This window comes from Rhinichthys klamathensis, unplaced genomic scaffold (assembly GCF_029890125.1).
Source record: "Rhinichthys klamathensis goyatoka isolate OS25496 unplaced genomic scaffold, OSU_Roscu_1.1 h1tg000264l_1, whole genome shotgun sequence".
Classification (NCBI taxonomy): domain Eukaryota; kingdom Metazoa; phylum Chordata; class Actinopteri; order Cypriniformes; family Leuciscidae; genus Rhinichthys; species Rhinichthys klamathensis.
Genome location: NW_026606785.1, coordinates 466,191 through 493,758, shown reverse-complemented (window position 1 = coordinate 493,758; position 27,568 = coordinate 466,191). Strand labels below are relative to the sequence as shown.

The window sequence follows — 27,568 nt, the reverse complement described above, 5'->3', positions numbered from 1 at the left end:
AATGGCAATATTGTCTACCCTGTTTACACAGAATCCATAACACTTTAATAAGCAGCAAGTGTATATGTTAAATTACAGATAAAACGTCATTGCTGATGAAGAGAACCGAAATGCTTCATGGTAAACAAGGTAAAATGTGTGAAGAAATTGAGAGGCATCATTTTGCACATTATTTTGAAAGTGAACAGAAGTGCTCTAGTGACAGGCAGGGGTGTGAATCTTCAGATGTCTTTAAAACTCCACTTTGCATGCTGGGAAGGTCTCGTCCTGCATGGCGACAGTGCTGTTGCTTCCAAGTACTGTGATGGACAGATCTCGCTGCCGTTCATGGGTCTCCTGGTACCAGTTGTGCATAGTTATTGAATCAAATGTGGGGATCAAAGTCACCTGTAAGTGAACGGAAAAATATTACTTAGTAAAACAGTAAAGTAACTATCTGACTGTGACGGTCAACCTGTGCAGACCTGACACGATCAGGGTGAGTAAACTTTGCCAGAACTATCCCTTTAAACCATCCATACAACTGGACAAACAATGCTAGAGATTATTCATTAGGTTCTGCTTTTTGTGTAATATTGCTATATGTTCTGCACCTTAAGCTTGGGAAAGACGATGAATAAATAAAACATCTAGTTACCTGAACATCTGGCCAGGATGCTTTGCCCTCTAAAAGAGAGTCGAGAATAGATCTCATGACTTTTTTCTTGTGCGGCTCATCTCCACTAATTATATAGCAGGATGAGCGGAGGCGCCGGAAAAACTCCACATCGACAGTGGAAGCTGCCGAGCCAGAGGGCAAATATGCCAAATCCAAACAGACTGCACTGACAGAACCTGCAAGGAGAGGCAATAACATTACGCACAATTGGACTTGTATTACTGTCTGGTTGCAGCAGTGGTGCTTTGCATGAATTTAGAGACAACCTATTAGGGAATCCAACGGTATTGCTAAAAATCCTCACAGACATAAACTCATCCCTCACTAATTGACTAATCCATGGGTTCTCAACTCTAGCCCTCAATTTCCACTTTCCTGCAGAGTTTAGCTCCAACCTTGATCAAACTCACATACCTGCAACCTTCTACTAATCCTGAAGACCTTGAGTAGCCTGTTCAGGTGTGTTTGATTAAGGTTGGAGCTAAAATCTGCAGGAAAGTGGACTCCTAGGGCCATTGTCGAGAATCTCTGGACTGGTCAAATGTCCTGCCCGATCCCCAATACATGAACAATTCATATATTTCTGGTAGAAACCATGAGCACTCACTGGATGAGGACTTTGAAAGCCCTGGTCTAGATCCACTGGTAGCATTGCGGGATGCAGGCCTGGTGTCCAGACTGGACGTAGCCCGAAAAGTTCCACTGGTAGACACCGGAGCACCAGTCTTTGCCTTCCCACTTTGTATGTTTGCAGATGCAGTCTTTGAGGACACAGTTACTATTTTTTTGGTCTTCGACGTTACATTCTTGGACGATTTACCCTGAGCATCAGCCTCTGGGTCGGCCATGCAGGCACCAGGCTGGGGTGGCAGCGGTGGTAAATCCTTCATTGGGGCAGGTGGAGGGTCTTCAGAGACACGCTGGGAATTGTGGTGTAACGAATGAGTGCTAGGATGGTCATGGGGATGGTGGGGTGGAAAGATATCACTAGCTTCCTCATCAGAGTCCAAGTCCTCAGTAATGGAGGGACACTCTTCAGTGGCTGGTGGCGCATCAGAATCAGAAACCGAGATGAGAGAGACACTAACAGAGGACGTTGTCTCCTGACCTTCCACTGACTGATGATCACTACTACTGCACTGGTTTGGCTCTTGAGAGAGGTCAGGACTTGGGGCAACAACCTCACAGGACAGTCCCTGCTGGTTCTCTGGAGATTTGTGATGCTGAAACTCACAAGGTGAAACCAGACATAGATCGACATCATGTGGAAGGATGTCAATCTGTGGTCCAAAGAGGTGATTCTCGGATTCATCATATGTGTGGTGACTATTATGAGATGTTTTTAAATCCGTTTTTGGTTCGCAGTCTGCTAAATGTCCATTAGTGTATGCCAAATTACCAATATCCTCCTGTGAATGACAAACAGGCACTTGTTCAAAGGATAACGAATCATCTACTTCAGTGGAGTGTGGAGAGCCAACTTCCGCAGGAAAGGAAGTGAAGCTAGGAGAGGCATCGGGTAGAGTATCTCTAAGTGAAGTAGAGGAGAGAAAGCTTGGTTGTCTATCTTGTGATGATATGGAGCTGTTTTCTAGATTGCTTCTCGAACAACCTGCCTTTGAGTTCTTGCAGAATACCATCTGACTGTCTTCAAAACCGAGACCAGAAGCCCTGATGCCTGCCTTACAATCTTCGCCAGAGACCTGAGAAGCATTATTCTTCAAAGAGTCCATGGGAGAAACTAACTCAAGGGTTTTTTCGTCCAAGCTTGTACAGACATCCTCTTTGGGGCATCCATCAAGCTCTGTTGGAGTGAGATCCAAGTTTACACTTCTCTCACTCTTTGGAGTCTGTGCAAGTGGGGAGGAGGGTCCAATAGCAATGTTTGAGCCGGGGTTCCCATCCATACTCCGAAACTTCTCTGGACTTTCGTCAGTACCTTTTTTAGAGCCATTCACCTGCACATCATTGTTGCCAGAGGCACATTCAGTTCTTGAGTTTAGATTATTGCCTTCAACATCCTGCAATTGTTCATTCTCCATTTTCAACTTTTCCAATTTTGCAGTAACATCCTCAGGCGTAGATGTCTTTGGCCGGTCTGCACTTACTTCACTTGAGGATTTCCGATTGTCAGGATCTTTTTTGTCTGGCTTTGGCTTCCCTTTGGGTAAAGGATCCTTTTTAGGGACCATCAAATCTTTCTTTAGTGAGCCATTCTTGACAACTGACTTTCTAGAATCTGCATTGCCTGGCAAATGTCCGGTGACTTTCTTAACTTCCTTAACAAGAGTTTTTGTAGGTTTTTTGTCTTCTGGTTTGACCTCTTTCTTAACCTCTTTTTTCACATCAGGCTTCATATCTTTCTTGGGCTTTGCACTGAGATCTTTTTTCAAGGGTTCTTTCTTTTGCTCTACATTCTCATCCTTTTTTGCAATACTTGTCGGTGGCCGTTCCTCTTTCTTCCTAACTTCTCTCTTTTCATCTTTAGCAGGTTCTTTCTTAGTCACTTGCTTTTCAGGCTTAGATGGTCTTTGTTTCACATCATCTTTTGGCTTTGCTTTTTCCTCACCCTCTTTCAGAACAGTGTCATTAGTGGATTTGGTCTTTGTTTTAGTGTCTTGCTTTTTCAACTCTACCTTGCTTACCTTGTCTTTGAGTAAGGCACTACCAGGTCGAGATTCTTTGGAAATACTCTTAAGACTTTCCTTGCTCCCAGCATGCTTTGGCTGTTTATCCAACTTTGATGTCTCAAGGTCCTTCAAACTAACTACTGGGTGTTTGAGAAACTCTAGATGCTTTAGTCTGTCTAAACCTTCGAAGATCTTGGATTCTGGAGTGCACCCAGGAAACAAAACCCGAATTATCTTTTCTCGAGGATTAGCTGGATGCCAAACCAACAGGGCACATATGGAGACCATACAGTCTAGAGGGATTTCTGAGGTTTTTATGTTTGGAGTGCTAGCAGGCCAAGTTTGCAAGAAAGCTTCAAGTTCTTTGCTACCTTTGACTGGATTGAGTACATAAAGATCTAGGCGACCTACACCCATCTTCTGGAAAAGAATCACCGGCTCAATAGCCGGCCCAGCAGAGCGACTGAGCTGCTCTGGAAGAATTGACAACCTTTCTAAATGCTGTAATGTTAGGGCAACTTGATCACGACTTTGAAGGACCCTGGGGTCAGTCTGCAATGTTTTGAGTCTTTCAGAAGCATTGAAAAATACAACCCCTATTTCTGGAGATATCAGATTCTTCTGCCAGTCTTCATTGCTCTGCGATCCAGCGGACTCCTCTTCTTCTTGTTCAGCCACTTTTCTGTGAAGTAGGCTGTTCATACCAGGAAGATTATCCACACCAACATGGGTGAGCAATACTGAGTCGACTCGGTCTAGATGTCTCACCAGTTTCCAAAAACAGGATCGAGTATCAGACCCCCCATTGACCAAGACATTGAAACCATTCACAGCAAAGAAGGCACAGTCACCTCTTCCTCCAGGAAACACATAGCAGCAGGGACGGGACAGTTTCAGGAAGCCCACTGTACAGGGTGGCAAAAGGAGATCAAAAGGCGACTGAGCTTCAAGAGACTCAGACAGATACTCTGTGAACTCCTGAAGGCCCTCCATCTCTGGTAGCACTAATGGAGGGTTGGTTTTAATTTCTATATAATCTTGCAAATTATGCTTTTCTAATTGAGAATTTTTCCACATCCCAGATTGTGGACAGCACAGGGTTAGGCTGGCTTTCTGAGTAGGGTCTGCAGAGCTCAGAAGATCTCCAATCTGTGTAGGGGAAAAATAAAAACCTTTCTATTAGAAGACAGTATAATAATATTAATTGGGGGTAATTCATTTGTTTGTGTGTATTTGAATATCAAAAGAGTAAAATTACTACATAACTAACTTGTTTGACAAACAGGGGACTGACCTCTTCATCTGTAAATATCTGGATAAAGTCATTTAGTGAAAAAGACCCAATTTGCAACTCAAGGTCTCCAGTATCTTCAACACATTGTCCAGCAAGAATTAGCAGCTTATGAAGAGATGCATCTGAAATGAGCCGACGGACCTATGAAAACAAAGACCAGCATTAAAATGTGCAAGAATTATGGTTACACTTAAATATTATTGGAGAGAAAAAGCAAGCTAACGTTGAACTATACAAACAGGTATTCGGCCCTCAAATCGAGACCCTAACTACAATTTAAAAGGGATTAAAACAAGACACTTGGCTGCTGCTCTGGATAGCAAATATCATGTGCAAATATAACTGGACAAGGTACTTCAAGAAATGCATCAACATCTCCCTGTGTTTACACGGTCTAACGTTGGGTAAACACCAGTCAAATAGCTTTCATACATTTATCAGGAAATAACTGCAGTGGCCAGGAACTGAGGGTGCATGTGTGGAATAATACAGCAAAACCAATATTTAACAGTTTAAACATAAGAAAATCAATTGGATCATAAAAGCGAACATTACTCGGTCTTTGATTTAGGGTTGGGTAATTTAGCTTTAAAAAAATCTTTATATTTGCACTCACATTTATTCACTAAGCAAACGATTTTATCCAAAGAGATTATCAAATGAGGAATACAACAAGCAATTCATATTAAGGGGGATATAAAGTGAGAAGTTTTGAAAGTTTCAAACATCTAGAATGCATCAGGCAAACATCAAGCTAGAACAGGGAATGATATAGCAGTATTTTGATGCCATTCAACATACATATTTTCATTCAGAAGAAAAAATTTAACAGTGCAGTGTATTTATTGTTAAATATTGCTGTTCATAAAAAATCATCTGGCAGGGACTTCCATGCGCATGCATTTAAAAAAATTATTGAATCAATGTTTTGGCTTTGAGGTTTAAATCAAAGAGGATATTAAGAATCTCTCTAAATGTTTTTAACAACTTCAAACTCTAAAATATTTGGGATTCCTTCACAGTCTTGCGACTTACTGTCTGATCTATTGATGTCCTTTTCGAGAATTTATTTACCCAATAAAAAGATCATTAACATCAAAGCGATATTCACAATGTTGCTAAGTTTTATATTAGCAGCCCTACTTCAGGTAAACTAGCCTAGTTATTTCGAATATTCGTTGATAAAAAAAAAAAAAAGCAGCACATTCGAATGCAAAAATCGTGCATTCGAATTTTTGGAGTCAAGAGGCGTGCGGACACATGATGATGATGACGTAACTGACGCGGTTTGTTTGTGTTAGCTTATCCAGTATACAGCGCGGTGCGGCTGCGTTGTTAACATGAAAAATGCTGGAAAAAGGCTCCCATCTGATGAAAACCTTCTCAGTTGGTGGCAAAAATCATGCAACGACAAACTTGACCATACCTGCACATCGGTCAGAGCTGAGTGTGTGTTTTCATCAGCTGGAAACATTGTCAACAAAAAGCTCTCCGCACTCACTGCAGAACAAGTCACGCCTGGTGTTTTTGACGAACAATATGTAGATGTGTAGTGAGTAGATGTGGATTGTTTCTGAATGGCAGTTTGCCATTTTGTGTTCATGTAGTAACGTTACATTACGCAGACTGTTGAAGCGTGTTATGCACTATTGTAACCTAATTTCCCTTGCATGCAATATTAAAGAAATTATATTTTATTTAAGAACACTTGTTTAAAAAGTTAAGGCACTTTAAAAAGTGAATGTCATTTAATTTCAAAAAAAGATGCGATGCTTGATTTGGTTTATATTTGCTTAGTGCGCTCACTTGTGGGCATAGGAGACAATACAGCACTTTTTCCTCTTAATATTGTCTTTAGAATTAGAATATAATGAATTTAGCTTTTCGGACACTTTGACAACCCTACTAGTTATGCTACGAATGTGATGATAGTGTGTTGCAAACTACACAAAGCACTTAGACACACTCACCTCTGAACAAACCAAATCATGAGATGGGTTAACTATCACCTGGGTCTCTAGCACATCCCCGCTGTGCTGCAGTGTCTTCTGGCCTGCGGATGGAGACAGAGAGTGGGACATCTTTTAAAACGTTAGTCCATGAACACTAGGTATTAATTATTTTAATTTAGTATGTACAGATACACACAGTGGCCACAGCACAGTGAGAAACATGGCAGCCAAACAGGCAACACTATTTACAACTTAATGGAAATACCAGTGGGTCTATGAGCTCGTACACATTGAGCTGTGGTGCTGACACAGGTCACATAAGTTTGAAGATTTCCTGATCCGAATGGTGCAAAGTCCACAACCACAGCACCATATATCTTCATGTGGGTTTATTGCTCTAGATGAAAGGTTCTACTTTACTTCCTCAAACTTTCATTTATCGTGCCAACAAAATCCTTTCGAGGCTGTGGATTAGGAAGTACAGGACGTTAAAGGGGTCAGAAAAAGGATGTTTAAGACTAGCTGCATGACATGTTCCTGTCGTTCCCACAAACAATGAGCAAACGTGAGCTAAAGGTAATTCTAGCCTTCTGCTCAGCACCATGACGAATCGAAAAACACATGGTAGGAAGCTCTCCTTCCTTCCTGTAGCAGACGCTGAGCTATGACAACATCTGTGCAGCCTCGATCAGTCAACAGACAAATGGAGAAACCATATCTAGGTCTCCAGAATAACAAATGATAGAGGAGGCACTCGGCCGCTCAATCGTACAGGTGTGGGTGCTTTAAATTAAAAGTTAAAGGAGGCAACCAGGGCTATTATTATCAGTAACTAAAACTATTAAGAACATTTGTGTTAACTGAAAGAATGCTGAGAATAAAATATAAATATAAATAAATAAAATAAAATTTAGAAATGTTGCCTTGGCAATAAACTGAAATAAGTTTAAGTTGAAGCACTTTAATTATTAACTGGAATTAAACAAACTAACTAAAACATGAATAAAAATAAACATACCAAATAGCAAAATTATATACAATGACAAAAGCACTTTTATTTCTATATTTTTATTAAATAATACATTTTATTAAAAATATATAATAAAACTAAAATAACACTGAATGACATTAATAGTCATGTATAACAATAGTCAACATATTGCACCAATATGTCCAGGACATGAATCTAGCTTTCGTTGGGATCAATTCATTCAAAGAGAGACAAAAGACAAAACAGGAAATGATATCATAGAGAGGACTCTGGCAGAAGGTCTTTAGGTATTTTCAGAATATCAGAAAAAATTATAAATTTTCCATGAAAAGGCAAGATTATTTTAGTTTGTAAAATGTCATGTGAAACAAATAATTGCCCCATGCTGTGTGGTTTGGTTGCATAGTGCTATTACATCCGAATTTTGCCATTACCCATAGACAGAATAGTTTTAAAATATGTCTCAGGGCACAATAAAAGAAAAATAAATAAATAAAGTAATAATTGTAGTAGTCAGACCAGTAGTCCTCCTAACATTTTTTTTTTTTTTTAAGTACAAAACTTGGATGTTTAAGTCATTACAACTTAAATTACATTAAACTGACTTAATTAGCTGAATCTTGTATAACTTGTATTTTCAAAAAGTTAAAAACTGCTAAACTTATTTTGATGAGTTAAAGCAAATGTAAAAACAGATGTCAACTTATTGACCATATAACTATTTTACAGTGTAAAATCTGTTAACATCCTGACCTACACTGATTAAAATCTTCAATTTCAAAATTCTAACCCGTATTCTTGAATCCTTATTTAATGTTTGATTTCTGGTGCATAGTGCCAAAGAAAATCCACATTTAAGCTAGAAACCAAGGGCATGAATATATGGTCTCTGCAGAAATCATGTCGCAGTACTGTTGTTGTTTACCAGAATGATAAAACTCCAGCGAAGCTTTCCTCGACTACCTTCACCATATCTATGATCTTATCTAACAGCGATTATGCTGTGGCTGCCCTTCCCGTCATTACAAACATTACAAACCACCACGGCATCTGAAACTGCGACAGCTCTTCACAACACATACATGCGGCCGATGACATAAATACAACAGCATATGGAAATAACAGTACTCTTCATGTTGTATAAGGGACATGATCAAAAGTATTGGGGCTCAGATAAGAACATGCACCCAGCTGGTCCTGTTCTCTGTCACTTTAGTAAATAGGGGTGAGGGGTTTAATCTGATCGATCTGGTGCGAGCTTTCAGAACATACCGGTGGGACCGGCTGCTCTACAGTTGAACTACAGTCAAACTAGTGCTGGGCGGTATGACCAAAAATCAATATCACGATATTTTTCAAAGTTATACCAGTTTCACGGGTTTTTTTTGACGCCCTCCGACCGTTATTAAAGCGTCATACACCGGTGTTGCGTTATATTAAAAATTCATATCATAACAAAAATAAACACCGGTATTCGGTATGAACCGGTATACCGCCCAGCACTAAGTCAAATTATTGAATACAATAAAATAAAAATGCAGTTAGGTACACTAAGTTACTAATGTGGATGTTAATACACTATATAGACAAGTATTGGGACACACCTCTTAATTATTGAATTCATGAGTTTCAGGTGTATAAAATCAAACACCTAATCATGCAGTCTGCATTTACAACCATTTGTGAAAAAATGGGTTGTTCTGAAGAGCTCAGTGAACTCAAGCGTGATACTGTGATTGGATGCCACCTTTGCCATTAGTTCGTTCTTGCAATTTTCATCCCTGCTAGATACTTCTCGCTTATTGGAAAGTGGAAGCGTTTAGGAACAGCAGCAACTCGACCGTGAAGCGGAAGACCATGTAAAGTCACAGAGCGAACGGGTCACTGAGTGCTGAGGCACATAGTGTGTAAAAGTCGCCATTCCACAGCTGAAGAGTTACACACTTCCACTGGCATTAATATCAGCACAAAACCTGTGTGGCGGGAGCTTCACGGAGTGGGTTTCTATGGCCGAGCAGCTGCAGGCAAACCTCACTTCACCAAGAGGTGGTGTAAAGCACACCGCCACTGGACTCTGAAGCGGTGGAGACGTGTTCTCTGGAGTGACGAATCACACTTCTCTGTGTGGCAGTCTGATGGATGAGTCTGGGTTTGGCGGATGCCAGGAGAACGGTCCCTGCCTGACTGCACTGTGCCAACTGTACTGTTTGGTGGAGGGGGGATTATGGTGCGGGGTTGTTTTTCAGCGGATGTACTTGGCTTCTTACTTCCAGTGAAAGGAAAACTTAATCCTTCAGCATACCAAGACATTTTGGACAAATTATTGCTTCCAACTTTGTGGGAACAGTTTGAGGAAGGCCATTTCTTTTCCAGCATGACTGCGCTCCAGTGCACAAAACAAGGTCTATAAAGACATGTTTGTATGAGTTTGGTGTGGAGGAACTGAGTGGCCTGCACTGAGCCCTGACCTCAACCCCATCCAACAGCTTTGGGATGAACTGCAACGGAGATTATGAGACAGGCCGACATCGGGGCCTGACCTCACAAATGCTCTACTGGATTGAATGAGAAAAAAAAACAAAAAAAAACCCACAGACACTTGTGGAAAGCCTTCCCAGAAGAGTGGGAGCTGTTATAGCTGCAAAGGGGGAACAGCTCCATATAAATGTGTGTTTTGAATGCAATGCCCTGTTGCTGTAATCATCAGGTGTCCCTAAACTTGTCTTTTTAGACAAATCAAATGATACAGTTAAAGGAAGATCTCAATCAGCATTGCAGCATTAAACTTGAACACAAACTACATACATATATATATATATATATATATATATATATATAAATAGCTGTTTATTATGAACACAATACCATTAAATAAAGACAATAAAACACTACAATCGGACTTTGAACACTAAGTATATTGACCTTTGTTAAATGTTACTTGGTTAATAAAAATACAACTTGAAAATGAATATTTTCTCTAGATTGAGGCAGATCTCCAGAAACAGCTTTGTCTCTTTGGTCATGGGAAAAAAAGTCACTACTTCCAAAAGTATACAGAACCCAAATATCTATTAGATGGGAAAGCTGGGAACTCATGCGGGACAAAAACACTCACCAATGGGGTCCAATATAAGCATGTTTTATAATTCAATACCATATAGACAGCACTGTGGATATAAATCCGTTTCCAGGTACAGGAAGGATAAAACGGCTTGACAAGAGATAGACTGGCATTCCTGAACAGCTGCTCCATGATTAGTCAGGATTAGTCAGCATATGTGCCTGGAAATGACTGGGACAGTATATATATACCCGTCCCATTCAGCAGGACATAAGTGTGAAAGATGCTGCCAATGTCTTCAGGGACGTACAGACAGAGACGGTGGTAATGAAGTTTTCCCCTGCTGGTCCCTGACGCTTCAACACAGTGCCTTCATTGTACAAGCCCAATCAAAACACTGAAAGCTTGAGCTCCCTGTGATCTAAAAGGCACAAACAAATTATTAATTCTTAAACGACACAAAGAAAAATGTTTCAGTCTGTTTGTGCTGCAGTGAAAGGCAGTGTTGTTCTGGGCACAGAGGGGTTTACAGATATAGACGGGTCCTTTGAGCGGATTCCTCTGTGAGGTGACGCTCACGAAAAGAACAGTTTGAGCCGGAGGGGAAGTTCAGATCAGGGAGACTCTTTTACATTCGCTATAACATCTAAGACAGGGTAGGAATTATCAACAACATCTCATCTTAGGGCACCGTTTTCAACAAAAAACTGAAAACTTGATGCGTTTTGGTCGTTCATTAACATGACAGCAGCGTTTTGGAGGCCTGAACCCGCAAACTTTGAAAACGTGTTTTAAAGTGCAAGTTTTTGAAAATGATAACGTTATCGTCTCTGTGTAAACTACAAAAACATGAATCTGTGAAAATGCGCATGTGTATTACGTGTTCAGTCTATAGGCGCGCAGTGTTTCTTTACAAAGTAACCGCCACCTACTGGCCAGGCATGAATACTACAGCGTTTTCAGACGTTTTCACGGATCCGTGTGAACGGGGATAGATTTGACTAGGTTGTCGTCTATAGCCTACGTGAAAAATTCAAAGGAAAGACGTTCCTATTTTTATTACATTGATGTAAAATAAGGCTAAGGTATGTTTACACGACAACAAAGTAATGGTATTTTGCTGGAATTATAGTAAGTAGAGCCTATGAATAAATAAAGCTGTAAATTAAATGTACACCTTGAGTTTAGTGCTGCCACTAACGACTAATTTTCTAACGACTAATCTTTCGACTAATTTTTCGATTAGTCGACTAATCTAAACGACTAATTAAAAAAAAAATCAAGTGTTTATTTCGTTGTGTCCATTTTATTTTGAACTCAACTGAAGGGCCAAAACATAAAATATCACCTGTTCAAAAACATTATGTATTAACAATCTAAGCATTAAGTATCTGCATTTCCATTAGGCTATAGGCTACCATATTAGTCAGAGTCCTAATCTAATCCTCTAATAACAAACATGTATGTATTACTTAAATTAGCTCTTTGTTCTGCCTTAAAAAATGTACAGTAAGCTAATAATGATTAATTTATGTACATTTCTGAAAAGCATAACTGATAACATCACTCTGAATAGTAAAGTAGATGCAATGCATTTTCTGTGAAAAGCGCTATACAAATAAATTGGAATTGAATTGAAAGAGTCTGGACTAGCCCACTATGAGTCGCGCTGAAAGCAGGCAGGCACGCAGTTATGTAGCTCGCGTTTACACTTGCGTGCATGGCAGGCCCGTGCCGCGGTTCGCGTGAATGTGAAAGCAACACGGACTCGGGAGCGCTTGTTCAGGAAGTTAAGTAACCTGCCCATGCGTTTTAGCTGATTATGATGCATTTAGTTAAATAAAACACATGTAAGGGATGATAGTGATGATGATTTACCTTGGATACGCGAGAGTTGAGTCTGCAGTGTATTCGCGCATTGCGCGTGCAATCAGGGCAACACATTTGGAAATCCACTGTCTCCTCAAAAGAGTCCGTTTGAAAAACACAATATATTGACCCGCGTTCTGTTTTCTATCATGCGCCGTGCACGTTTGCGATGGCATAAGATGCACGCAAACTCAACAGGGTTCGGTAGAATGGAGTGTGAAACCAGACCAACGTTGCAGGGGGCGCCGGGATCAAACAATCGCGTTCGCGCTCGGACTCGGACCGCAGCAAACGAGCCCACTGTGAAAGCTCCGTCACCTGCCTCCGCAATTTTTCATATCAAAGCAGTGAAGGCGGGCGGGAACGTGAAGGAAAATGATAGCAGATAAACCAGCAGGGCGCGCACGGCGCACAGACTGGTGTGTGGAGGTGAATTACAGTGAGCCGTTTGTGACGGGAGACCAAAAATAAATAGCGGTCAATAGTAAAACGACACGTCGACTAAAACAATTGCCGTCGACTAATTTGCATGGTCGATTACGTCGACTAAGTCGACTAATCGCGGCAGCACTACTTGAGTTACGCGATGTAATTAAAAAATCTTAGTCAATACTGATAGATATATATATATACACATTCACCTAAAGGATTATTAGGAACACCATACTAATACTGTGTTTGACCCCCTTTCGCCTTCAGAACTGCCTTAATTCTACGTGGAATTGATTCAACAAGGTGCTGAAAGCATTCTTTAGAAATGTTGGCCCATATTGATAGGATAGCATCTTGCAGTTGATGGAGATTTGTGGGATGCACATCCAGGGCACGAAGCTCCCGTTCCACCACATCCCAAAGATGCTCTATTGGGTTGAGATCTGGTGACTGTGGAGGCCATTTTAGTACAGTGAACTCATTGTCATGTTCAAGAAACCAATTTGAAATGATTCGAGCTTTGTGACATGGTGCATTATCCTGCTGGAAGTAGCCATCAGAGGATGGGTACATGGTGGCCATAAAGGGATGGACATGGTCAGAAACAATGCTCAGGTAGGCCGTGGCATTTAAAGGATGCCCAATTGGCACTAAGGGGCCTAAAGTGTGCCAAGAAAACATCCCCACACCATTACACCACCACCACCAGCCTGCACAGTGGTAACAAGGCATGATGGATCCATGTTCTCATTCTGTTTACGCCAAATTCTGACTCTACCATCTGAATGTCTCAACAGAAATCGAGACTCATCAGACCAGGCAACATTTTTCCAGTCTTCAACTGTCCAATTTTGGTGAGCTCTTGCAAATTGTAGCCTCTTTTTCCTATTTGTAGTGGAGATGAGTGGTACCCGGTGGGGTCTTCTGCTGTTGTAGCCCATCCGCCTCAAGGTTGTGCATGTTGTGGCTTCACAAATGCTTTGCTGCATACCTCGGTTGTAACAAGTGGTTATTTCAGTCAAAGTTGCTCTTCTATCAGCTTGAATCAGTCGGCCCATTCTCCTCTGACCTCTAGCATCAACAAGGCATTTTCGCCCACAGGACTGCCGCATACTGGATGTTTTTCCCTTTTCACACCATTCTTTGTAAACCCTAGAAATGGTTGTGCATGAAAATCCCAGTAACTGAGCAGATTGTGAAATACTCAGACCGGCCCGTCTGGCACCAACAACCATGCCACGCTCAAAATGGCTTAAATCACCTTTCTTTCCCATTCTGACATTCAGTTTGGAGTTCAGGAGATTGTCTTGACCAGGACCACACCCCTAAATGCATTGAAGCAACTGCCATGTGATTGGTTGATTAGATAATTGCATTAATGAGAAATTGAACAGGTGTTCCTAATAATCCTTTAGGTGAGTGTATATATTATATATATATATATATATATATATATATATATATAAAAATTTGTCACACTTTATATTAGCTGGCTTAACCTACAGTTGGGTTTTGTGGTAAAGGTTAGGTGCTTGTTAAGGGTCAAGTTAACAGTTTAACTACACATGTAGTTTAAATGTTATTACAACACACCAATATGCATGTACAGGGCTCCAGACTAACTTTGCCACTGGTTGCACTGGTGCTACCAACTTTTTCAGTTGGTCGCACCAACATATGATTTGTTTGCACCTTTTTTTTTTTTTTTTGCTACATGCCATGGGATTAATCAATGCATGTTGATGAATAGTGGTTTTAATGGACCAAGGCTAGCAAAGGCTTTCTGGGTTGCAGCATAAATACCTGTAATATATTATATAAAAACATTTTTATATTTATACTATATATATTATATAGTATAAATATAATTATATTATATATTACATTTTATTATATATTACGTTATATTATATTACATTTTTAACCCAACATTTGGGTTTGTCCATATTTATGACCCAAATTTGAGTTTAAACAACCCAGCATTGTTTAGGAGTGTATAAATCTATCTATTTACATTTGAATTATATTCTATCTATCTATCTATCTATCTATCTGTCTATCTATCTATCTATCTATCTATCTATCTATCTATCTGTCTATCTGTCTGTCTGTCTGTCTATCTATCTATCTATCTATCTATCTATCTATCTATCTATCTATCTATCTATCTATCTATCTATCTATCTATCTGTCTGTCTATCTATCTATCTATCTATCTATCTATCTATCATCATCTTTCTATCTTTTAAAAATCATTAAACATTCAAATGTATGCATTACATTTTAAAAGATTAGAGTATTATAATAAATGATACAGATTTTTCGTTATCAAAGTTTATAGTTGTAACAAAAATCTGAAATCTCACACTCCTTACCTTCTGCATTTTATAATCATTTTCCTCTGTCGATCGATTACTATCATCTAACCGCTGAAAAGACGTTGGAAGGGGCTCTGTATTTCGTGAGACCTTTTCATTTTTAAATGCCTTAACTCCTGAATTCGTAATTGGCGCGTTTCACCATCAGTGTGCAATGCGCGTGACGTCTACGTTCGTCAATAGAGGGAATGCATTAACGTCACTTCCCCGCCGGAACACGCCCCCCCTCAGCCGGACTGAGCGGCAGAAGAGCTGCTGCGTGACTGGAGTTAATAGGGGAAACTGCGAAAACGCGAGTAAAACAAACTATTATCAGTTTAAACTTAAAGTTGGACTCGATATAGTGTTCCTTACAACTTATCAAAGATCCAGTGATCCATGGATATTGACATGCAGCAGGAATCGTGTTTCCTGACATTTATATGAGCCTGATTTCGACGCCAGGGAAATAAATTAAGAAAATTTGCCTGTAAACGTTGTATAAATACAATATAGATAGGTCTAAATCCGAGTGATCACTTACATTAATGTTATACTGTATATCATCATATCGTCCAGCCCTAAAACTTGTATAGTTTTTTGTCAGTGTTTATTTAAAAACATCCAATTATGCAGAATATAGTCTGTTCTGTAGCTTTTTGCAGTCTGTAAAAATATACAGTACCTCAGATTTCTGGTCAAATCTAGTTGTACAGTCAATCGCAAAGCTCTTTCCTGTTTTAGATGTGTTTTGTGTGTTTTTCACGGCATTCACACTGAAAACAAATGCTGCCGCTCAGTCTTTTTGCCACTTGTGGGCGTGACCGCATTCACTCCGGCCGACGGTGACGTCATGCGCATACCCTCTATAAATAAACTGCACGAGTCTTGCGGAAGAACACTGTAGCCGGAGCTACTTCTCTCCCTTAATGTCTATGGCGAGTCACGCAGGCACTGGGCTACTCCGCAGCCGAGCCGAGCCCGGGATAAAATAGTCAGAATATAAACACTTATTATAAGCGTACCGTAGGGATTCAGGATAAGTCAAAAACACAGTTTGGACAATGGATTCATGATGTACTCGTTCATTTTGAATATAAGTTACGGACTGCAGCAGCTGCTGATACAACGGCGTTCTGTTGCGCGAGCGTCCACTCGCACAAATGCGACCACATACAATTTTAACTCGCACATTCTCAAAAAACGGTCGCATATGCGACCAATTTGGTCGCAGTCTGGAACCCTGATGTACACAATAAGTAAATTGTATCAAATGGTTAAGTACATAGCCTAGGCTAGTAGTTGAGACCACCTAATATAAAGTGTGACCCAAACATTATTATATATTATTATAAATGAATGTATTACGAAGAAACATCCATGAACAGTAAACAACAGTATATTTATAAATGAACATTAAGATTATTAAATACTGCTAAAATTGTCCATAATACTTATACACTAATTAATGTGAACAAATTGAAGTTACTAAAAAATCTTTACCTTGAACTACATTTAGTTAAAAAGTCCTTTGATCATTCAATTTTTTTTTTTTTTTTCATTCAGTCATCACAGTTATCAGGCTACGTACTGTATGTGCAGCCCGCAAGAACAGTTTCACAGAAAGACAGGTTTTCTTGGCTTTATTGGGGTCTGTAACCCTAACCCTACACTGGATGGACAAGCGCCCGTTGAAAAGCATTCGTTCCATTTATGACGTACTGACATGAAGGACAAATCATCGGTTTACTGTCTGAGATTTGTGTAGACAGAATCACCGTTTATAATAAGTTTGGTTGTTTTTAGTTTCATTGAATTTCGTTAATTAAAAGCTGAAATAAAATAAATTAGATGATAAACTTAAACGAAAAATAGAAAAGTTGTCTCCGCAACTAAATAACAAAAGTTGACACCATAAATGATAAATAACATTTTATTATTCAAATGATAATACTAAAAAATAAAAAACAATATTTCACACACAAAAACCCCCCACAAAATTAAAACAAAGCTAAAATTAAAATGAAAGCTGAAAATATAACAAATAAAATATTAATACATGCTATAATAGTACAGTAAATAAAATAATGTTGCACTGTGTCCTTTCACATGTGAATAATGTAAAGCAGTCCTGCCCATCGACAGCTGTGTGAACACAGGCCATCTGCAGTTTAAAAGAGTAACACAAAATCTGCAGCCGGTGACATGCCTTTTCTCCATTACACACTATAAACCGGCACACATCGCTCAGCCAAGCCCAAACTACAGTTATGAGGAATATCTCAATCAAAACTGCACAAAGAAAACATTGTGCCGTAACCTCAACCAAGACACTACCCCCCAGAAATTGGAATACGTTTAACAAGAAAACACTATTACCATCTTTACACTTCAAAATCTCATTTTATCCACCTAGCCAATTCTTTTTAAATATTTGTGACATTTACTAGCAATTTCCAACTGAAACTGGTTTCTACACCAATTCCCCCGCCAGTGTAGCCAGTACAGACTGACTTCTTAATAACAACGTTAGCGGCTCACAGCCAGGATGGCGGCAGCTGGTCACTAATAACAGGAGTCAATTTGTGACATTGCTGATTTAATCCTCACTGTAAGACCATGCTTAAAAGACCATCATTGTCCATCCTGACCTACTTCAGCAAAGCTGTCAAACTTTACATGCAGGTGACAGGAGAAATGCAAACTGGCTTGACCGTTTCATCTGTGTGTTACCCACATTTCACAAACACAAGATAATTAAATGGTCATGCCGGGATCTGAAAATCAAGACAGGGCTGAAAATCCACTGGGCATTTATATACATCCTTGAGAAAGAATAGGAAGTCAGATTTTATTGCTGAGGTCAAAGCACCAATCATCAGACGGCAGCCAACGAGCACTAGCACTCGGCATCAGTGAAGCAGAATCACATCACCACGCCTAGAGATAAATGATCCAGGGCCCAGGAAGAATATACAGCACACACCACACAGGGTTATAAAGGATTCCCGTGAGCAGCACGGCTTGAATATAAAGTATTACAGATGACTTGGGCCTGGGGATTCAGCTGTTGGTCTTTTCTGCCCCACTCCAGGCTTCAACCTGAGCGGAAGGGACTAACACAGTTTGTGAAGGGACATGTTGGTTTCCTCGTTTTCGCCGATTCATGATAAAAAGGTTTTAGGCCAACATTTCTGCACACATAAAATCTCTAAAGTTCTCGATTAACAAACTTCTATTCACTACTGATCAAAAAAGGAGGAATAATTACATTCATATAATTATTTTTATACTCTCTTGCAAAAACTTTTGCGTTCCCCCACGAAACTTTGCGTTCGCTCTCGAAACTTTGCGTTCGCTCTCGAAACTTTGCGTTCGCTCTCGAAACTTTGCGTTCGCTCTCGAAACCTTGCGTTCGCTCTCGAAACCTTGCGTTCGCTCTCGAAACCTTGCGTTCGCTCTCGAAACTTTGCGTTCGCTCTCGAAACCTTGCGTTCGCTCTCGAAACCTTGCGTTCGCTCTCGAAACCTTGCGTTCGCTCTCGAAACCTTGCGTTCGCTCTCGAAACCTTGCGTTCGCTCTCGAAACCTTGCGTTCGCTCTCGAAACCTTGCGTTCGCTCTCGAAACCTTGCGTTCGCTCTCGAAACCTTGCGTTCGCTCTCGAAACCTTGCGTTCGCTCTCGAAACCTTGCGTTCGCTCTCGAAACCTTGCGTTCGCTCTCGAAACCTTGCGTTCGCTCTCGAAACCTTGCGTTCGCTCTCGAAACCTTGCGTTCGCTCTCGAAACCTTGCGTTCGCTCTCGAAACCTTGCGTTCGCTCTCGAAACCTTGCGTTCGCTCTCGAAACCTTGCGTTCGCTCTCGAAACCTTGCGTTCGCTCTCGAAACCTTGCGTTCGCTCTCGAAACCTTGCGTTCGCTCTCGAAACCTTGCGTTCGCTCTCGAAACCTTGCGTTCGCTCTCGAAACCTTGCGTTCGCTCTCGAAACCTTGCGTTCGCTCTCGAAACCTTGCGTTCGCTCTCGAAACCTTGCGTTCGCTCTCGAAACTTTGCGTTCGCTCTCGAAACCTTGCGTTCGCTCTCGAAACCTTGCGTTCGCTCTCGAAACTTTGCGTTCGCTCTCGAAACCTTGCGTTCGCTCTCGAAACCTTGCGTTCGCTCTCGAAACCTTGCGTTCGCTCTCGAAACCTTGCGTTCGCTCTCGAAACCTTGCGTTCGCTCTCGAAACCTTGCGTTCGCTCTCGAAACCTTGCGTTCGCTCTCGAAACCTTGCGTTCGCTCTCGAAACCTTGCGTTCGCTCTCGAAACCTTGCGTTCGCTCTCGAAACCTTGCGTTCGCTCTCGAAACTTTGCGTTCGCTCTCGAAACCTTGCGTTCGCTCTCGAAACCTTGCGTTCGCTCTCGAAACCTTGCGTTCGCTCTCGAAACCTTGCGTTCGCTCTCGAAACCTTGCGTTCGCTCTCGAAACCTTGCGTTCGCTCTCGAAACCTTGCGTTCGCTCTCGAAACCTTGCGTTCGCTCTCGAAACCTTGCGTTCGCTCTCGAAACCTTGCGTTCGCTCTCGAAACCTTGCGTTCGCTCTCGAAACCTTGCGTTCGCTCTCGAAACCTTGCGTTCGCTCTCGAAACCTTGCGTTCGCTCTCGAAACCTTGCGTTCGCTCTCGAAACCTTGCGTTCGCTCTCGAAACCTTGCGTTCGCTCTCGAAACCTTGCGTTCGCTCTCGAAACCTTGCGTTCGCTCTCGAAACCTTGCGTTCGCTCTCGAAACCTTGCGTTCGCTCTCGAAACCTTGCGTTCGCTCTCGAAACCTTGCGTTCGCTCTCGAAACCTTGCGTTCGCTCTCGAAACCTTGCGTTCGCTCTCGAAACCTTGCGTTCGCTCTCGAAACCTTGCGTTCGCTCTCGAAACCTTGCGTTCGCTCTCGAAACCTTGCGTTCGCTCTCGAAACCTTGCGTTCGCTCTCGAAACCTTGCGTTCGCTCTCGAAACCTTGCGTTCGCTCTCGAAACCTTGCGTTCGCTCTCGAAACCTTGCGTTCGCTCTCGAAACCTTGCGTTCGCTCTCGAAACCTTGCGTTCGCTCTCGAAACCTTGCGTTCGCTCTCGAAACCTTGCGTTCGCTCTCGAAACCTTGCGTTCGCTCTCGAAACCTTGCGTTCGCTCTCGAAACCTTGCGTTCGCTCTCGAAACCTTGCGTTCGCTCTCGAAACCTTGCGTTCGCTCTCGAAACCTTGCGTTCGCTCTCGAAACTTTGCGTTCGCTCTCGAAACCTTGCGTTCGCTCTCGAAACCTTGCGTTCGCTCTCGAAACCTTGCGTTCGCTCTCGAAACCTTGCGTTCGCTCTCGAAACCTTGCGTTCGCTCTCGAAACCTTGCGTTCGCTCTCGAAACCTTGCGTTCGCTCTCGAAACCTTGCGTTCGCTCTCGAAACCTTGCGTTCGCTCTCGAAACCTTGCGTTCGCTCTCGAAACCTTGCGTTCGCTCTCGAAACTTTGCGTTCGCTCTCGAAACTTTGCGTTCGCTCTCGAAACTTTGCGTTCGCTCTCGAAACCTTGCGTTCGCTCTCGAAACCTTGCGTTCGCTCTCGAAACCTTGCGTTCGCTCTCGAAACCTTGCGTTCGCTCTCGAAACCTTGCGTTCGCTCTCGAAACCTTGCGTTCGCACTCGAAACTTTGCGTTCGCTCTCGAAACCTTGCGTTCGCTCTCGAAACCTTGCGTTCGCTCTCGAAACCTTGCGTTCGCTCTCGAAACCTTGCGTTCGCTCTCGAAACCTTGCGTTCGCTCTCGAAACCTTGCGTTCGCTCTCGAAACCTTGCGTTCGCTCTCGAAACCTTGCGTTCGCTCTCGAAACCTTGCGTTCGCTCTCGAAACTTTGCGTTCGCTCTCGAAACTTTGCGTTCGCTCTCGAAACTTTGCGTTCGCCCTCGAAACTTTGCGTTCGCCCTCGAAACTTTGCGCTCGCCCTCGAAACTTTGCGCTCGCCCTCGAAACTTTGCGCTCGCCCTCGAAACTTTGCGCTCGCCCTCGAAACTTTGCGCTCGCCCTCGAAACTTTGCGCTCGCCCTCGAAACTTTGCGCTCGCCCTCGAAACTTTGCGCTCGCCCTCGAAACTTTGCGCTCGCCCTCGAAAACTTTGCGCTCGCCCTCGAAACTTTGCGCTCGCCCTCGAAACTTTGCGCTCGCCCTCGAAACTTTGCGCTCGCCCTCGAAACTTTGCGCTCGCCCTCGAAACTTTGCGCTCGCCCTCGAAACTTTGCGCTCGCCCTCGAAACTTTGCGCTCGCCCTCGAAACTTTGCGCTCGCCCTCGAAACTTTGCGCTCGCCCTCGAAACTTTGCGCTCGCCCTCGAAACTTTGCGCTCGCCCTCGAAACTTTGCGCTCGCCCTCGAAACTTTGCGCTCGCCCTCGAAACTTTGCGCTCGCCCTCGAAACTTTGCGCTCGCCCTCGAAACTTTGCGCTCGCCCTCGAAACTTTGCGCTCGCCCTCGAAACTTTGCGCTCGCCCTCGAAACTTTGCGCTCGCCCTCGAAACTTTGCGTTCCCCCACGAAACTTTGCGCTCGCTCACAAAAAATGTTTGCGCTCCACATGAAACTTTGCATTCTCCCGCAAAAAGGTCAACGTTCCCCCACAAAACTTTGCGTTCGCTCACAAAAAAGTTTGCGCACACAAAAATGTTTGCGTTCCCCCATGAAAAGTTGCGTTCGCTCACAAAAACTGAAACTTTGCGTTCTCTCGCAAAAACCTTTGCGTTCCCCCATGAAACTCTTCTTGCAAATCTTTTGCATTGCCCTGAGAATTGTCTTCCAAATGGGCAGTGAAAAAAACAAAAACAAAGACCACAAAATCATTGGAATATTATTTCAACCCATGTCATATTCTTTTCCATCCCACAAAATTCCACAGATCTCGCCCCAAAATGAAAATGTCAAAACAAGCCAGGGGTGAGTATTTCATATAGTGTTAGCTTCTCACCTTTGAGGTCCTCAGAGAAGCAGGCGGAGTGTCTTGAAATAAACAGTTTGAGCTGTTCGTCGATGTTGCAGGCGGTCAGGTCGACGTCCCACGAGCGAATACCTGTGCAGAGACAAACCCAGACTTCAGTCAACACAAGCGAAAGCTCAATTATTCACCGTCCACATCAGCCTGTGGTCCATGGGCCAAGAGACAGTGACACACTTATTTATAAACCTCCTGGAGAGATTCTCTGTGTCTGCTGTGAAGAAAACGAGGTGGTCAGGTCAACCACAGACTTCACAGGTTTTGTGAAAACATGAGACCTAGCAGCCTTTCTCTTCGGATAAATAACTAAAGTTATAAAATGGTGTTTGAGAAATAACCCAAAGACAGAGCCACAGAGGATAATACAGAATTCAAAAGAAACTGAAAAAAAAAAAAAAAAAATCCTGAGCCAAAATAAGATGACCTCTTTCCAGCACGGACTCGTTTAAGAAGAACCCTACTACTGCAATGACTTCAGGTTTCTCATGTACTGCCAAATACCAGCTCGGGTTTAGTAAGAGACACCATTGTTGAGTTTCCAGCAGTGGTGGACCATGACTAGGGGTGGGCGATATACCCGGTGGACACTATTAACTGCTAGAAATGTCAACCGGTGGAGATTTTGGACTACGGTTACGCTCATGTGATGTTGATGTGCTGCGCGGTCACAAAAGATGATCGTTTGCATGGGTTTAAAACAAGTTATTTAAACTATTTAAGCACTGTAAGCTGTAAAAGACAACTCATTTTGCTTTATGCGCGCTGTCAGACTGTGCGACATGAAGCCAAGCTCATAGAGCAAGTGAAAACTGAGTGCTTTTTGCCACCTAATTGGTCTTGAGCGGTTAAATACACATATCTGTGTGTCAAAGTGACCGTGTCTTTTGCAAGTAAACGTTCATTTATGCCGTAAGTGTACGTAAACAGTTGAGAAAGTAAACGTGTAAGTATATTGGATCTGTGCAGACGGTCTTGTTGTTATTAATGCTAATCAAATAACAAAAAGAGAAAATCTCTCACTGCTCTTGAATCACTTTTGTAAGTTTAATAAGAATACATGTTATTTAATTTACACAGTGAAGACTATGCATGCAGTGTTTTTATACATTTGATTACTTTATGCAATTTATGTAGTATTTATTATTTCTAGAGCTTGAAGTTTTTTTGTTAGGGGACTCCATTTCATTTGTGTCTTTGTTCTATTGTAGTTTGTTTTCCTATATGCTTGCAATTCGTTTTTGTTCTTTCTTTGTCACGGTTTACTTGTCTTCAGTAAGCTTGAGAGTTTTTTAATACTTAGGCTAGAAGTTTTTTTTATGATATTGAAAATGGTTGCAACGCAAGAATTATAAAATCTCATTGGGATCAAATTTTGAAATCATAAAATCGTTTAATTTGTATCGTGATTTTAGATTTTGGTTACATATTGCCCATCACAATAAGCCGTTTCGAGCCTCTGATTAGCTATATAGCATGAAAAGACACAACATTGCTGTTATAATTTTATTTTATTCTGCAGCGTTACAACCACGACGTGAGCTCAGAAAATATTCACCCTCTTATAGAAAGTCTCTCGTTTGCGTTCAAAAGTCCAATTTACTTTAAAATCCCCCTGTGGTGAAAATCCAGCTTTTAATGTTGTTTAGGTGTCTATGTGGTGTTTTTAATATGCTTTAAGACAAACCATGTGTAAGTTCATAAGTCGAGTGTTTTCTGCTTAAAACTGCAGTGAACCAAAGACAGTCTCAAAAACACGGTGTGAAATCGCTGGTGTTTCTGACGTCACAAACGACCTTGTAACCAATCAGATCAACGTGTGATCGTCAACCAGTGGATCTCTGAGCTGAGTGAGTGAGTGGAGGCGGGGCTCATTTGCATATTCATAGAGCCACGCATACTAAATGAGGCAAGGGTGTCGAGTTACATTCAAGCTATTTTAAGGCATGCAAATTTATTTTAAGGAAAGAACGCTTAAATATATAATTTTGGTGATTAAAGATGATTTTTAAGGGATGCAATTATTGACTACAGGGGGACTTTAACAACTTTACAAAGCAGCTTGTCCAACACTGGTTGCTATAGCCTAGGTGTTGATATGCAGTGTTTGCGTTTGTTGAACAAACGGCCTCAAGCACACTTAATTTTGCGGACTGGTGTCTTTTAGAAGAATAAAGGCGGCAGCTGATCGTGTTTTAATGAAAGTGGTGCAGAAAAATTGGGCCTACTGACATAAGAGCCAAACTGAGGGGGAAAAGCAGAAAGGCGATTTAAACCAACTGAAGATTTTCAACCAGCTTCACCAGTTTCTCTGCGAAGGTGCTGACAGCATTAAACCAGAACACATCTCATTCCTGCCAGACTACGGTGGAGGAACCGTCTGACCAGGAAGAGAAGGAACCGCTGGCAACAGTCAGAAAGAGGAAGTGTGTGTATCAGTCACACGGCCCTTGAGTATAGTCACAGATAACGAGACTGAAAATCAAAAGAAAGCAGATGATAAAAGGAAATAACTCCACGATCATGTCTAACTAGCGTTTTCTCCCAGTCTGACCAATAAACAGTGTTAAAACCCCATTAAGAGCCGACAGCGGAGGGAGACCGGCAGACGGCTGTCCTTCAGCGCAGCAGACGCACCTCACACTTATTAAAGATGAACTTTCAGCTGCGCAAACCAGCACAATGAGGAAGGAGAGTCTGCAAACACAAGACTCGCTATATATAACCCTGCTGTCCGTCGACAAAAGAATAGCTTCGCCTTTTCAGGGCCTTTCAACTGCGAGAAAACAAGCCATCGACGCACATCTGCTGCGACACGAATGCGCTGGTCTTTGATTCAGATTTGAGGATTGCAGACAGGGAAGCCATGCTGAAGTAAATGAGCTGCATTATTTATGTTCTGCAGAGCTGCATGGGTCTTTTCATGTGCTTCGGGATCCAGAGGCCCCAAAAGAAAAAAAGAAAAACTGAAATACTGGGAAACCAATAGCATAATTCCTACCTCAGTTAGGCTATACAACAAAATATTTTGTTGCACAGAAAGGCAAGGCTCTGAATGGACATGAACCGAAGGCTTGAAATGACACAGCATACTGTTATTTAGTCTGTTGTCTCTCTGAAATTCACTCTCAGAAAAAAATGTGTGCAAAAATGGCACCTTTTATCGGCAGCTAAAACAGCTTTTTTTTTTTTAACACTGCGGCAATTTACTTAAAGGTTAATAGTTCACCCAAAAATTTTAATTAGCCCATGATTTACTCTCCCTCAAGTCATCCTAGGTGTATATGACTTTCTTCTTTCAGACGAATACAATCGGAGTTATAGGCCTATTAAAAAATGTCCTGGCTCTTCCAAGCTTTATAATGGCAGTGAATGGAGGATGAGATTTTGAAGCCCAAAAAAGTGCATCCATTCATGATAAAAGTGCATCTATCCATGATACAAGTGCATCTATCCATGATAAAAGTGCATCTATCCATGATAAAAGTGAGTCTATCCATGATAAAAGTGCATCTATCCATGATAAAAGTGCATCTATCCATGATAAAAGTGCATCTGTCCATGATAAAAGCGCATCTATCCATGATAAAAGTGCATCTATCCATGATAAAAGTGCATCTATCCATGATAAAAGTGCATCTATCCATGATAAAAGTGCATCCGTCCATGATAAAAGTGCATCTATCCATGATAAAAGTGCATCTATCCATCATAAAAGTGCATCTATCCATGATAAAAGTGCATCTATCCATGATAAAAGTGCATCTATCCATGATAAAAGTGCATCTGTCCATGATAAAAGTGCATCTATCCATGATAAAAGTGCATCTATCCATGATAAAAGTGCATCTATCCATGATAAAAGTGCATCTATCCATCATAAAAGTGCATCTATACATGATAAAAGTGCATCTATCCATCATGCACTTCTATCATGGACAGATGCACTTTTATAATGGATGGATGCACTTTTATGATGGATAGATGCACTTTTATCATGGATAGATGCACTTTTATCATGGATAGACGCACTTTTATCATGGATAGATGCACTTTTATCATGGACAGATGCACTTTTATCATGGATAGATGCGCTTTTATCATGGATAGATGCACTTTTATCATGAATGGATGCACTTTTATCATAAATGGATGGGCTTCAAAATCTCATCCTCCATTCACTGCCATTATAAAGCTTGGAAGAGCCAAGATATTTTTGTAACTCCGATTGTATTTGTCTGAAAGATGAATGTCATATACACCTAGGATGGCTTATGAAAGTGAAAATCAACGGGTAATTTTCATTTTTGGGTGAAGTAACCCTATAAAGGGATATCTTTGTACCTCATTTACCCCTGAACTGTGCTATTGTGCACCTTTTAGGGGTGCATTCAAATAACGTTCAAAAGTAACGTTACCAAAATGTTTGCAAAAGGATCAAATTAAATGTTCACTTAACTTTTGCATAACCAAGAAAAAAACGTTAAGACTTTTTTTTTTTTTTAAATGGACGTTTTGAGAACATTCGAAATAACATTTTTAGAACTTAATGGGAATGTTCGCAACACGTTCTAGAACACATCTTGTTCGCAGGACTAACGTTACTGGCATTGCTGAAAGCTGAGAGCCCAGTTCAACTGTAAATATGCGTATATGAGCCCTCAGTGGGCATTCATCTCTTTTAGTTCCTACTCAGCAGACAAAACGAAAGGAGGTCAAGGTCATATATGAACAAAAGGGAGTCTCTAGAGTTAGTATATGGTTACATCCATGCCATGTGACAGCTTTCAAGAGACTTTCAATGAAAATTCTCCAAACCTCCCCATTCATATCACCCAGCCTTTTACATTAGCAAGTCGTCAATACTGAGGTACATTTTAAAGTTATAATAGGATTAAACTGGCAACAGAAATTTGATGAAACTACAAAATTAGTTCTTCCTCGTTATATTCCAACATATTTGTACTAATAATAATATTTTTCCAGCAACAAGAGCTACAAAAAGACACTGACGTAATTTTCTGAAGACGCTGCAGTGATAAATTAGTTATATTTTTTTCAGCGATTTTTCTCTTCGTGACGTAGAGAGTGATGGGCGAGGGACGCGCGCGCTGGCTCTCATTCAGTCACCATCCCACAGTAAGACAAACGTTTACCTCTTTCAATCTCGGACACTAGTAAATCCACAAATCCAGCCGGACCGGGCTGTCCGACAATGACGAGCAAAGAGTATTTATCGCTGCAGAACCCGGGACGAGCGCTTCGGTTGGAGTTTTCCATGCTTGCCAACTCGCCGATGTGGTCCGCCGCCATGTTGCAAAGTTTATCA

General features: G+C 41.6%; 1 protein-coding gene across 1 annotated transcript; it reads right to left on the bottom strand.

Annotated features, from left to right (window-relative positions):
- Positions 1–22: 22 nt before the first annotated feature.
- map1sa (microtubule-associated protein 1Sa) lies at positions 23–27,568 on the bottom strand. Its single transcript, XM_056267845.1, has 7 exons — positions 27,396–27,568; positions 22,216–22,317; positions 6,553–6,635; positions 4,583–4,723; positions 1,266–4,437; positions 638–834; positions 23–387 (listed from the first exon to the last, which is right to left on the bottom strand). Exons 1-7 carry the CDS (start codon positions 27,550–27,552, stop codon positions 232–234), a joined length of 4,008 nt encoding a protein of 1,335 aa, XP_056123820.1. The 5' UTR covers positions 27,553–27,568; the 3' UTR covers positions 23–231.

Excerpts from the sequence above, each read along its gene's own strand:
- map1sa (XM_056267845.1), bottom strand. The coding sequence starts at position 27,552 with ATGGCGGCGGACCACATCGGCGAGTTGGCAAGCATGGAAAACTCCAAC. Across the intron at positions 4,724-6,552 it reads ATGATTTGGTTTGTTCAGAG|GTCCGTCGGCTCATTTCAGA; the intron begins GTGAGTGTGTCT and ends TTGTTTTCATAG. Across the intron at positions 388-637 it reads CATCCTGGCCAGATGTTCAG|GTGACTTTGATCCCCACATT; the intron begins GTAACTAGATGT and ends GTTCACTTACAG.